Raw genomic sequence first — 12811 nt, 5'->3', positions numbered from 1 at the left:
TGGTGTAGGATGAGATACAAACAGCAGAGTTTTGGCTGAGCTGACAGTTCTGGAGGGTGAAGTTTGGGAGGCCAGCTTACAGAGCAAATGAGTTTCAAGTATGAAGGTGACAACGGTATGTGAGTTTCAGAAGTTCAACTTGGGGTCGAACAGGACACTGAGGTCGTAAACAGTCTGGTTCAGTCTTTGAGAGTGGCCAGAGACATGAATGGAATTGGTGGAGAAGGTACAAAGTTTGTGGTGGGGGCCGAAGACAATGTCGGGAAGCAGTCTGACAGTGGAGAGGCAGTGGAGGGGTCGAGAGAGGTAGTGGAGAGATAGAGCTGGCTGTTCTCAGCGTACATGTAAAAGCTGAGCCCATACCTTTGAATGGTATCTCCAAGAGGAAAAGGAGGTTTGCGCCATGGACGTATCTTTGTGGGGATTCCAGAAGTGATGGTGTAGAGGTGGGAGGAGACGTTATCACTCATGATGCATTGGCTACAATTGGATAGATAAAACTGGAACTAATGATTCGCTCCCTGAAACTGTGATTTTGAGTTTGAGATGAAGGCCTGGTTGCTTATTAAGCCTAAAAATCTGACAACGCACTGATCTGTCAAAGGTGTTTGTTTTAATCAGAGTGAAGTGACCGGAAGACCAAGTTTCACAGGATCTGTTGAAACATTATCCAAGCTGTGATTTTGATGCCAAGTTTCAGTTTTGTAAAAGCCTAGACTGGCATAATTGTTCCATAATGACAAAATATTTATGTGAAGGCCTTCTCTGTGACTTTAGTGTGGTAATTAAAATAACAAAAAGAACCACTTGTGCGTGTCTTTTTAATTTTATTTAATCTGAACTGCTTTGCTCTGTGATAGTTAGTGGTAGAGAGCATTTAATAACTATTTTTATGGTAGTGGAATTAATGGTATGCAAAATTCCTATTTTAGTTAAACTGCAGAAAGAGGCCTAAGTGAATTTCCTGTTTATTGCTGGCACTACGGCTGATGGAATAGGATATCTGTTATTTATAACTCAGGATGAGAAGGCTAAACATAAGCTGGGCTATTTTTGCTTTCCATAGAATTGTTGAGTGATGGATAAATATTTTGTATAGAAACCCAAATTCTGGTTGCAGGCTTTAAAACGTATGCACTTTTTCCGGCATGCTAAGGTTAAATATACTCTTATATATTTACTTATCCACACCAAAGTCCACTATTGTTGCTTCTCAGGTATTGTCCCCCTCTCCTTCAAATCTGCCGTCATTACCCTCTCAAAAAAAACTACCCTTGACCCCTCTGTCATTGCAAACTCTCACCTCTCCAAAGTCCTCGAACGTGTTGCCGCCTCCCAAACATGTGCCCATCTTTCCCGAAATGCCTTGTTTGAATCCCTCCAATCAGGTTTCTGCCCCGCCACAGTACCGAAACTGCTCTTATCAAGTTCACAAATTACACCCTAATTGACTGTGACTAAGGTAAACGATCCCTCCTCGTCCTTGATCTGTCTGCAGCCTTTGACATGGTTGATCATAAAATTCTGCTGCAACGCCTCTCCACCGTCATCGAGTTGGCTGGGACTGCACTCGCCTGCCTTTCCAGCCGTAGTCATAGACTCCCCTGCAATGGCTTCAGTTGCCGCTCCCGGACTGTTACCTATGGTGTCCCCCAAGGATCTATCCTTGGCCCCCTCCTATTTCTCAACTATATGCTGCCCCTTGGTGACATCATCTGATGACATAGCGTGAGTTTTCATATGTACACTGATGATACCCAGCTCTACCTCTCCTCCACCTCTCTTGAACCCTCCACTGTCTCTGTACTGTCAGACTGCTTGTCCCACATCCAGCACTGAATGAGCATAAATTTCCTCCACTTCAATATCATTAAGACCGAAGCCATTGTCTTCCGCCCACACCACAAACTCTGATCCCTTGCCACCCATTTCACCCTTCTCCATGGCAACTGTCTGAGGCTGACCAAGTCTGCTCGCAACCTTGGTGTCCTATTTGAACTTCCTACCTCATATCCGCTCCATCATCAGGACAGCCCATTTCCACCTCTATAACATCGCCCGTCTCCGCCTTTGCCTCAGCTTATCTGCTGCTGAAACCCTCATCCATGCCTTTGTTACCTCTAGAAATGACTATTCCAACGCACTCCTGGCCGGCCTCCCACATTCTACCCTCCATAAACTTGAGGTCATCCAAAACTCTGCCTCCCGTGTCCTAACTCGCACCAAGTTCAGCTCACCCATCACCCCTGTGCTCACTGAACTACATTGGCTCCCAGTTAAGCAATGCCTCGATTTTAAAATTCTCATCCTTGTTTTCAAATCCCCCCATGGCCTTGCCTCTCCCTATCTGTAATCTCCTCCAGCCCTACAATTCCCCGAGATCTCTACGCGCCGCCAATTCTGGCTTCTTGAACATCCCCAATTTTAATCACTCCACCATTGGCGGCCGTGCCTTCAGCTGCCTAAGCTCTGGAATTCCCTCCCGAAACCTCTCCGCCTCTCCACTTCTCTTTCCTCCTTTAAGACGCTTCTTAAAACCTACCTCTTTGACCAAGCTTTTGGTCATCTGCCCTAACATCTTGTATGGCTTGGTGTCAAATTTTGCTTTTGCTAACACTCCTGTGAAGTGGCTTTGTCAAGGGAAGATCATGTCTGACTAATTTGATTGAATTTTTTGAGGGGGTGACTAGGTGTGTGGATGAGGGTAACGCAGTGGATGTGGTATACATGGATTTCAGTAAGGCCTTCGATAAAGTCCCGCACAGGAGACTGGTCAAGAAGGTAAGAGCCCATGGAATCCAGGGTGCCTTGGCACGTTGGATACAAAACTGGCTTAGTGGCAGAAGGTGATGGTCGAAGGTTGTTTTTGTGACTGGAAGCCTGTGGCCAGTGGGGTACCACAGGGATCGGTGCTGGGTCCCTTGCTGTTTGTGGTCTATATTAATGACTTGGATATGAACGTAAAAGGTATGATCAGTAAGTTTGCGGATGATACAAAAATTGGTAGGGTGGTCTCAGTCTGCAGGACGATATCGATGGGTTGGTCAGATGGGCGGAACAGTGGCAAATGGAATTTAACCCAGATAAGTGCGAGGTGATGCACTTTGGGGGGACTAACAAGGCAAGGGAATACACAATGAATGGTATGACCCTAGGCAAGATGGTGGGTCAGAGGGATCTGGGTGTGCAAGTACACAGATCCCTGAAGGCGGCGGAACAGGTGGATAAGGTGGTAAAAAAGGCATATGGGATACTTGCCTTCATTAGCCGAGGCATAGAATATAAGAGCAAGGAGGTTATGATGGAGCTGTATAAAACACTGGTTAGGCCACAGCTGGAATACTGTGTGCAGTTCTGGTCGCCACACTACAGGAAGGATGTGATAGCTTTGGAGAGGGTGCAGAGGAGATTCACCAGGATGCTACCAGGGCTGGAACGCTTCAGCTATGAAGAGAGATTGGGTTTGTTTTCCTTGGAGCAGAGGAGGCTGAGGGGGGACATGATTGAGGTGTACAAAATTATGAGGGGCATAGATAGGATGGACACTAAGGAGCTTTTTCCCTTAGTAGAGGGGTCAATAACTAGGGGGCACAGATTCAAGGTAAAGGGCGGGAGGTTTAGAGGGGATTTGAGAAAGAACTTTTTCACCCAGAGGGTGGTTGGAGCCTGGAACTCACTGCCCGGAAGGGTTGTGGAGGCTGGAACCCTCACAACATTCAAGACGCATTTGGATGAGCACTTGAAATGCCATAGCATACAAGGCTACGGACCAAATGCTGGAATATGGGATTAGATTAGACAGGGCGTGATGGCCGGCGCGGACACGATGGGCTGAAGGGCCTCTATCCGTGCTGTATAACTCTATGACTCTAAGTGCCTTGGGACGTTTTACTATGTTAAAGACGCTATATAAATAAGTTGTTGTTGAAAGGCTGCTGCAGATTGTTCCACAGCTACTGTCGGTGCTGTGTGGCCTATTCAAGGACTCTCTACTTTATCTCTTGCCTAGTGCGGAAGGGCTGTTTTACAGCCCAACCCCACGCTTCATATGAAGCGAAGCATGACCTTCATGAGATAATCAGGAAGGTATTATGCACAGGGTGGACAATAAATTCTTTATGCAATTGATAAGCCCACTAACCATGTTATGAGATGCATCATGTTCTCTCCAGATCTCTTCAACTGACAGACATCTAACATTCTGGCAGATCATATATCTCGGGCTTTAATCTGTGTATCAATTTTATTGAGAAATAGAAAATTGCCACAAGTAATAGTCAAATAACTGGAAAATAAATCGCCATGATTTACTTCATATATAAAATCTGTTTCAAAATAACTAAACATCACAAGACTTAAGTAACACACCATTATTGGCTGTGTTATCTCGATACCCATTTGCACGGCGTATACATGTGAACTTTAACCTTTTTTTGTATTGGTACACTGGCAAGACAAAAAGCAGAGTGCAAATGTTTTTCTTGATCGTTGTGAGAATTTTACTTCCTTGGTTACTGAATGTCAGGTGTTATCTACTAAATTGGCTAGTCGGCAATTTATTTTGGACAATACTGTTCTCGTGATACTCATCAGCCCACACACAAACCTGACTGCAATCATTTGTGAGTAGGGTATTCTGTGCTTTGCACATGACTGACTATAGAAGTTAGTGTTCCATAAAAAAAAAAGTTTAGACAACTGTAAACAATAAATACATATATGAATTTATCACTTCTCCTGCAGAGACAGTACTCAAATGGTCAGAATTGACATTTTAAACAATTGAAAATACAGTACTGCTATAGGGATTGGGTGACATTGTTTTTTATACCTTTGCTACTTGGGTTCATGTCTACCCTTGACTGAAATGTACTTGGCCTATCTGAACCAAACTATTGGTAAGCAGATGTTTATAGCACAAATTGCTATTATATTTACAGTATTTGGGGGGAGAGAATCTCACCACTGCACTCGAAGGTCCTCTTTTTTTGAAGTTGTTACAGCAGAGCAGGGTAATTTTAGACAGCATTTGGCTTGTGCTGTATCTGTCTGGGAGGGTAAATGTTTCATTCCTAACACACTCATCCTCTTGATGAGTTCAAAATAACCCCCCCTCCCCCAAAAAAGAAAAATAGGCTTTGAAACTTTCTATTCAATAGCAGACGAAATGGTAAGACTATTCCTTGCTCTGATGAACTTGTTTGTAGCCCTGTACAGGATCAGGATAACCATTCTTTCGAAATGGACATCAACTCAGACGAGGAAGAAGTCATTTTTAGCTCCGATGAAGAAGATACCAGTTCAGACACAAGTAAAGGAGAACTGGACCAGCAAGATGAGAAGCAGGTAGCTTGTTATATTCAGTATGATTCTTCTACAAGACAGGAATTTTGATCTAATTCTTGCTGATCTGCTATGGGGTTGCTCATGGTGAGTTAGAGGCTTTGTTGTTTTATAACAATAATAGGGGTCTTTATACCATGTAGAGAATATCATCAGGACCATTGATTTATCGTGACTGCATAAAATAAATTCCAATTTATTAAATGCTATTCCTTTTAACTATGTGTTTAATCTTTATCACTCACCAGTTTTAAAGCTGTGAACACATTTGAGGGGGTGGGGATTAAGATAAAGATCATTCATTGGTTTACATACTGGTATGTAGTACAATTGTATAACCCTGATTTTACAGGAGGGTACATTGACAACAAACAGACAATGAATGTTTGTGCAGTAGTTTTACATACTCCGGATCCATGTGCTCAATGGAAGGATGATCACACATAGGTGCACAGGGGTATTCTCTCTCTTTTGACCGGCATTCTTTTGATGTGTTGTGCAGCTGGGACCATGTGATGGTATGTTCCCATCTGCTGCCTTGCCTCAATTCACCCCTTCCTCTGCACGAATGTGTGGTAGGGCTGGTGAGAGCTTGTGTCGGCTTCCAGGAAGGGGGATCCAAACTGCTTGGTAATTTCCCAATTCTGATGGAGGCCATCACATGCTTTGACTTGCATATGTATATATTACTACAATATACTTATGCAGGGCTTGCATTTCCTGCCTATAAACCTTAATTACTATTGTCTTGACTTTTTGACACTTTTTTTTCTGTCAACATTTATCACTTTAAATTGCAATATCGAGTTATTCCATTCAATTTTGCTATGTCAACTGTCACAATGTAGTTAGATGTTCTAGCCACTGTGATTCTAGGGAACTTCTGAAGTATCTCTCCCAACTCTGTCGCCATCTTGTATATTATTCAAAACTTATTCACCAACTGGCTGAGCAATGCCATGAAAAATGTACTAGTATTTTTTTTTAATTCACAAGCAACTAGGTATTATTTACAAATTTATTTTCAATATCGTCTTCATAGCCTCTTACAAGTATTTGAGCCACAGAGGCCCTGGTTATTCTTGGATATTTTGCCATGGACTCTTGTCTAAATAGAACTGCAGTTAATTGCTACCTTTTGATCTTCAAATTCACCACCCAAGTAATAATCTTATCCTTTAGCTATACATTTCTTGTGAGGCTTCTTATCAAACACTCTCTTCGAATTGGGGTCTATAACATCAAATACATTACTATCTTCCACCAATACAGTTATTTTCAAAGAATTCTGATAAACATTGTTACATGACGAGCTTGACATAAAACCCTGTTTCTGACCTTTTTAATAAGATTTGTAAATAACTAATGCTGTTTAAATGTATTGATAACATACCTGTACTCCATGTACTGCTTAAATTTATGCCCGAGTTCTATCTTTATTTCCTTTTAGCTATAAATTTCTTTATAGCTAAAGAATGAGATTATTACTTGGGTGGTGAATTTGAGTGTGTTCGATTTCATTTGTGAGTTATGTGCATCTCGGGAGATGTCATTCCTGAGCCTTGGATAAAATTCCTATCTGGTTCTATCCCCCGTGTATGTGTGATTCTTTTCATTTGGTTTTATTTTCCATTTTTTCTTTCTTTTTAAAATAGCAGTCTGTTGGACTCTTTCCTGCCCTTTTGTGTAGTATCTGTTGTGAGGCAGCAAGTGGTTCAAAGGTGATTGTGACACCTGTTGATTTTTAGATACAAAGAGGGCTCTATTTCAGTGTAAAAGCTCCCACCCTATGATGCCCAGACCTGCGACCTGAACTATGAAATGGGTGCAAAGATTGCATTGTAGGAATAGATGTATTCCTAACAAATAATGGAGCTTGACTCGGAAGAACAACAAACAGGATTTTAATGTTGGATTAGATGAAATACAGCAAACAACGTAGAACGACGCAGGAGAGTCGTGGAACAGGTCTTTCCCCAGTGGGGATGCCACGAGGACTGACTAGGCAGTTCGGAGGTTTGCGCGATGACGTCATCGTGTTTGCGTCATGACGTCATCGCGTTGCTCGCGTTTCCCGCGCTTGGGGCATCACGTGACTTGCGACGTGACGTCATCGCGTTTGCCTGCGCTTGGGGCGGTCGCGTGATGACGTTATCACATCTACCCGGCATTGGAGCTGGCCGTTGCTGTCGCGGGAGCGGGAGGCCGAGCTGGGCCGGCAATTGACGCGGGAGGCCGAGCCGGGCCGGCGATTGCCGCGGGAGGCCGAGCTGGGCCGGCTCGCGCCTGGGTGAGTTACGTGATGCGCGACGTGACGTCATTGCGTTAGGTTGCACTCTTAAAGGGGCAACAGCCCGAACAGGTAAACTATATATTATTATTATACATAGGTAAGTTGAAGGGAATTATGTATCATAAGTAAGGGACACCCGGTGGTACCGCTACAGCATTACAGAATCTATAAAAAACACACAATTGCTGCAGTTGGTTGCCCAGATAGCATGTGTGCTCATTAGCAGATGGTACTCCTAGATGTTTTTCCCTGCTTACTTACCTTGGCAAATGCACAAAGTTTAAAGTCCCAAGTTTAAAGAAAATAATTAAAAATTGAATTACCTCTGTGCACACATCATATGTGGTTGTCCATACATCGTTATTTATGTCATAGGAAGGAAAAGGGTTGAGGTTCTGCAGTCAGAGTTTCAGGAGCTAGGGAGGAAGTTAAACAAAGGTAGTAATCACTGGATTATTCCCAGTGTCATGCGCCAATGAGTAAAGGAATAGTAGGATAAAACAAATTAATGTGTGGCTGGAGAAATAGTACGGTGGAAGTTGGGGTACAGATTTCTGGGTCATTGGGGCCAATTCTGGGCAGAAGGGACCTGTTCAAGGTGGACGGGTTGCACCTCAACAGAGCTGGGACCAATGTCCTCACCGGAAGGTTAACTAGTGCATTGGGGTGGGGTTAAACTAATTTGGCAGGGGGGTGGGCACCAGGACGAAACGTTAGAGAAGAGAAACCAGGTGCACAGAGGACTGGGAGAGGTAAATAGCACTAGAGTAAAGAATAGTTCAGAAATAGAAGAGATCAGACAAGGGGCAAATGCGAAGCAGTTTGAGGTGGGTTTGGAGTGCATGTACATAGATGCATGGAGCGTGGTAAATAAGGTTGGTGAGCTGCAGGCATGAGTCGCCACATGGGACTATGATATAGTAGCAATAACAGAGACCTGGCTCAAAGAAAGGGAAGATTGGGAACTTAATATTCCTGGCTACAAGGTATTCAGGAAGGATAGGAAAGGAAAAAAGGAGGGGGTGCAGTATTGGTCAAAGAAACTATTATTTGCTTTTGACAAGGTCCCACATGGTCAGAAAAATAAAAGCCCATGGGATCCAAGGGAAAGTGGCAAGTTGGATCCAAAATTGGCTCTCTGGCAGGAAGCAAAGGGTAATGGTCGACAGGTGTTTTTGTGACAGAAAGGCTCTTTCCAGTGGGGTTCCGCAGGGCTCAGTACTAGGTTCCTTGCTTTTTGTGGTATACATCAATGATTTAGATTTCAATTGGTAGTGTGGTTGATAGTGAGGAAGAAAGCTGTAGACTGCAGGAAGATATCAGTGGACTGGTCAGGGGGGTAGAAAGTGGCAAATGGAATTCAATCCGGAGAAGTGTGAGGTAATGCTTTTGGGGAGGGCTAAAAAGGCAAGGGAATACACTATAAATGGTAGGATACTGAGAAGTACAGAGGGACCTTGAAGTGCATGGAGAATTTTAGCTATGAGGAAAGATTGGATAGGCTGGGATTGTTTTCTTTGGAACAGAGGAGGCTGAGGGGGGATTTAATTGAGGTGTATAAAATTATGCGGGTCCTAGACAGAGTGGATAGGAAGGACCTATTTCCCTTAGCAGAGAGGTCAATAACCAGGGGTCATAGATTTAAAGTAATTGGTAGAAGGATTAGAGGGGTGTTGAGGAGAATTAGTTTTACCCAAAGGGTAGTGGGGGTCTGGAACTCACTGAAAGGGTGGTAGAGGCAGAAAAAAGTACTTGGATATGTACTTGAAGTACTGTAGGCTACAGACCAAGAGTTAGAAAGTGGGATTAGGCTGGATGGCTCATTTTCGGACACAAAAGGGACAAATGGCCCCCTGTGCTGTAAATTTCTATGATTCTATAGCACTGGGGAGGGATGATGTAGTTGACGGTTCAAAGGCAGAGTCTATTCAGTTAGAATTAAGGAACAATAGAGGAGCTATTACACTACTGGGTGTATACTATAGGCCACCAAATAGTGGGAAGGAGATAGAGGAGCAAATTTGCAGGCAAATTACAGAAAGATGCAAGAACTACAGAGTAGTCATAATGGGGGACTTCAATTATCCTAATATAGACTGGGATAGGAATAGTGTAAAAGGCAAAGAGAGGGAGGAATTCCTGAAATGTGTACAAGAGAACTTCCTTGATCGGTGTGTTGCAAGCCCAATGCGGAAGGAAGCAGTGCTGGGGAATGAAGTGGGGCATGTTTCAGTAGAGAGCATTTGGGGAACAGTGATCATAATATCATTCACTTTAGAATAGTTATGGAAAAGGGCAAGCTGCATTCGAGCGTAAAAATACTTAATTGGAGGAGGGCTCATCTCTGAATTGAAAAGGGATCAGGCCCAGGTGGATTGGAATCAAAAATTGGTAGGCAAAACAGTAATTGAACAATGGGAGGCCTTCAAAGAGGAGATGGTTCGGGTACAGAGTAGACACATGTCCTATGAGGGGGAAAGCTAGAGCTCCCTGGATGACTACAGATGACTATGCAGCGAGTGGTGAGAACCTGGAATTCGCTGCCGATGGAAGTGGACACACTCAAATGTTTTCAAGGGGAGACTGGATAGGCACTTGAGGGAAATAAACTTACAGGGCTACGGGGATAGAGCGGGGGAATGGGACTGACTCGATTGCGCTGCAGAGAGCGGGCACGGACTCGATGGGCCGAATGGTGGCCTCCTGTGCCGTTATGACTATGTAGAGGTTAAAATGAGACAGAAAAAAGAGGTTAATGATAATTGTATATATGGTTCATAAAATGGTAGAGAACTAAGCTGAATATAGACAGTACAGAGTAGATCTAAAAGAGCCTAAGAGGAACAAAGAAAGCCTATGAGAATAGATTAGCAGCTAATAAAGGGAACCCAAAAGCCTTTTATGAACACACAAATAGTAAAGCGGCAGTGAAAGGAAGGGTGGGGGCGATTAGGGACCAAAAAGGAGATCATGTGGAGGCAGAGGGCATGACTGAGGTACTAAATGAGAACTTTGCATCTGTTGTCACTAGAGAAGAGGATGCTGCCTATGTAGCAGTAAAGGAGGAAGCAGTAGCGATATTGGATAGGATAAAAATAGATAAAGAGGATGTACTTAAAAGGTTGGCAGTCCTCGAAGTAGAAAAGTCACCAGTTCGGATGGGATGCGTCCTGAGGGAAGTAAGGGTGGAAATTGCGATGGCTCTGGCCACAATCTTCCATTCCTCCTTGGGGGTGATGCCAGAGGAATGGAGGATTACAAATGTTGCACCCCAGTTTAATAAAGGGGAGGGGGATAAACCTGGCATCTACAGGCCAGTCAGCCTAATATCGGAGGTGGGGAACCTTTTAGAGACAATAATCTGAGACAAAATTAATTGGCATTTAATAAAGTATGGGCTAACAAATGAAAGTCAACACAGATTTGTTGAAGGCAAATCATGTTTGGCTAACTTGATCGAGTTGAAGTAATGAGGGTAGTGCGTTTGATGTTGATGGACTTGCAAAAGGCGTTTTGACAGAGTACAGCATAATAGACTTGTTAGCAAAATAAAAACCCATGGGATTAAAGGGACAGTGGCAACATGGATACAAAATTGGCTAAGGGACAGAAAGCAGAGTAGTGGTGAACGGTTGTTTTTCAGACTGGAAGGAAGTATAAAGTGGTGTTCCCCAGGGGTTGGTATTGGGACCACTGCTCTTTTTGATATATTAATGACCTGGGCTTTGGTATACAGAGCAGAATTTCAAAGTTTGCAGATGATACGAAACTCAGAAATGTAGTAAACAATGAGGCGAATAGTAACAGACTCCAGGAGGACATAGACAGACTGGTGAAATGGGCAGACACAGGGCAGATGAAATTTAACACTGAGAAGTGTGATATGCTACATTTTGGTAGGCAGAATGGGGAGAGGCAATATAAACGAAATGGTACAATTTTAAAGGGGGTGCAGAGACCTGGGGGTGTAGGTACACAAATCTTAAAGGTGGCAGGACAAGTTGAGGAGACTTAAAAAGCCATAAGGGATAATTGGCTTTGTTAATAGAGAATTATGGTACAAAAGCAAGGAAGTTACGTTAAACCTTTATAAACACTGGTTAGGCCTCAGCTGGAGTATTGTGTTCAATTCTGGGCACCGCACTTTAGGAAAGATGTCAAGACCTTGGAGAGGGTGAAAAAATATGTGGAGAAGCTGGGGCTGCTCTCCTTAGAGCAGAGAAGTTTAAGAGCAAATTTGATAGAGGTGTTTAAAATCATGAACGGTTTTGATAGAGTAAATAAAGAGAAACTGTTTCCAGTGGCAGAGGGGTAGGTAACCAGAGGACAGAAATTTAAGGTGATTGGCAAAAGAACCTGAGGCGACATGACCGAAAATAATAGGGTAATAATAGTGGGGGATTTCAACTTCCCCAATATAAATTGGGATAGTCAGAGTGTGAAAGGCTTAGAGGGTGCAGAATTCTTAAAGTGCATCCAGGAGAGCTTTTTGAGCCAACATGTAGAAAGTCCTACAAGAGAGGGGGCGGTACTGGACCTAATTCTGGGGAATGTAGCCGGGCAAGTGGTGGAAGTATCAGTAGGAGAGCATTTTGGCGACAGTGACCATAAGTCGGTGAAATTTAAGGTGGTCATGGAAAAAGACAAAGACGGCCCGGAAATAAGGGTTCTAAATTGGGGGAAGGCCGATTTTAATATGATAAGGCAGGATCTGGCAGCTACTTATAGGAAAATCCACATCAAAACAGTGGGAGACTTTCAGAAGGGAAATAGAGTACAACGCCAACATGTTCCTGTAAAGGTCAAGGGTGGGACCAACAAGCAAAGGGAACCTTGGATGACAAGGGATATACAAAAATGCATTAGAAATAAAAGGGGGGCTTTTGGCAGTTACAAAAGACTAAAGACGGAAGAAGCCCTAGAGGAGTATAAAAAGTGCAGGGGCATACTTAAAAAAGAAATTTGGAGGGCGAGGAGGGGCCATGAAATAACACTGGCGAGCAAAATAAAGGAAAATCCTAAGATGTTTTATAAGTATATTAAGGGCAAGAGGATAACCAGGGAAAGGGTAGGGCCCATTAGGGACCAAAGTGGCAAGCTGTGTGTAGAGCCAGATGATGTAGGCGGGGTTTTAAATGAATTTTTTGCATCTGTGTTCACTATGGAGAAAGACGA

General features: G+C 43.4%; 1 protein-coding gene across 1 annotated transcript in view; it reads left to right on the top strand.

Moving 5' to 3' along the window:
* Nucleotides 1-12811, top strand: part of fgd6 (FYVE, RhoGEF and PH domain containing 6) — a 114814-nt gene that overhangs the window by 21169 nt on the left and 80834 nt on the right. Inside the window, 1 exon segment of the mRNA XM_086009874.1 lies at nt 5208-5346. Within this exon segment, the coding sequence (XP_085866000.1) occupies nt 5208-5346 (139 nt within the window).

This window comes from Somniosus microcephalus, chromosome 17, assembly GCF_052327205.1.
Source record: "Somniosus microcephalus isolate GS21.2 chromosome 17, FLI_Smic_1.0, whole genome shotgun sequence".
Lineage (NCBI taxonomy): Eukaryota > Metazoa > Chordata > Chondrichthyes > Squaliformes > Somniosidae > Somniosus > Somniosus microcephalus.
The sequence above is the reverse complement of the archived record's forward strand: the minus strand, read 5'-3'. Positions and strand labels throughout refer to the sequence as shown.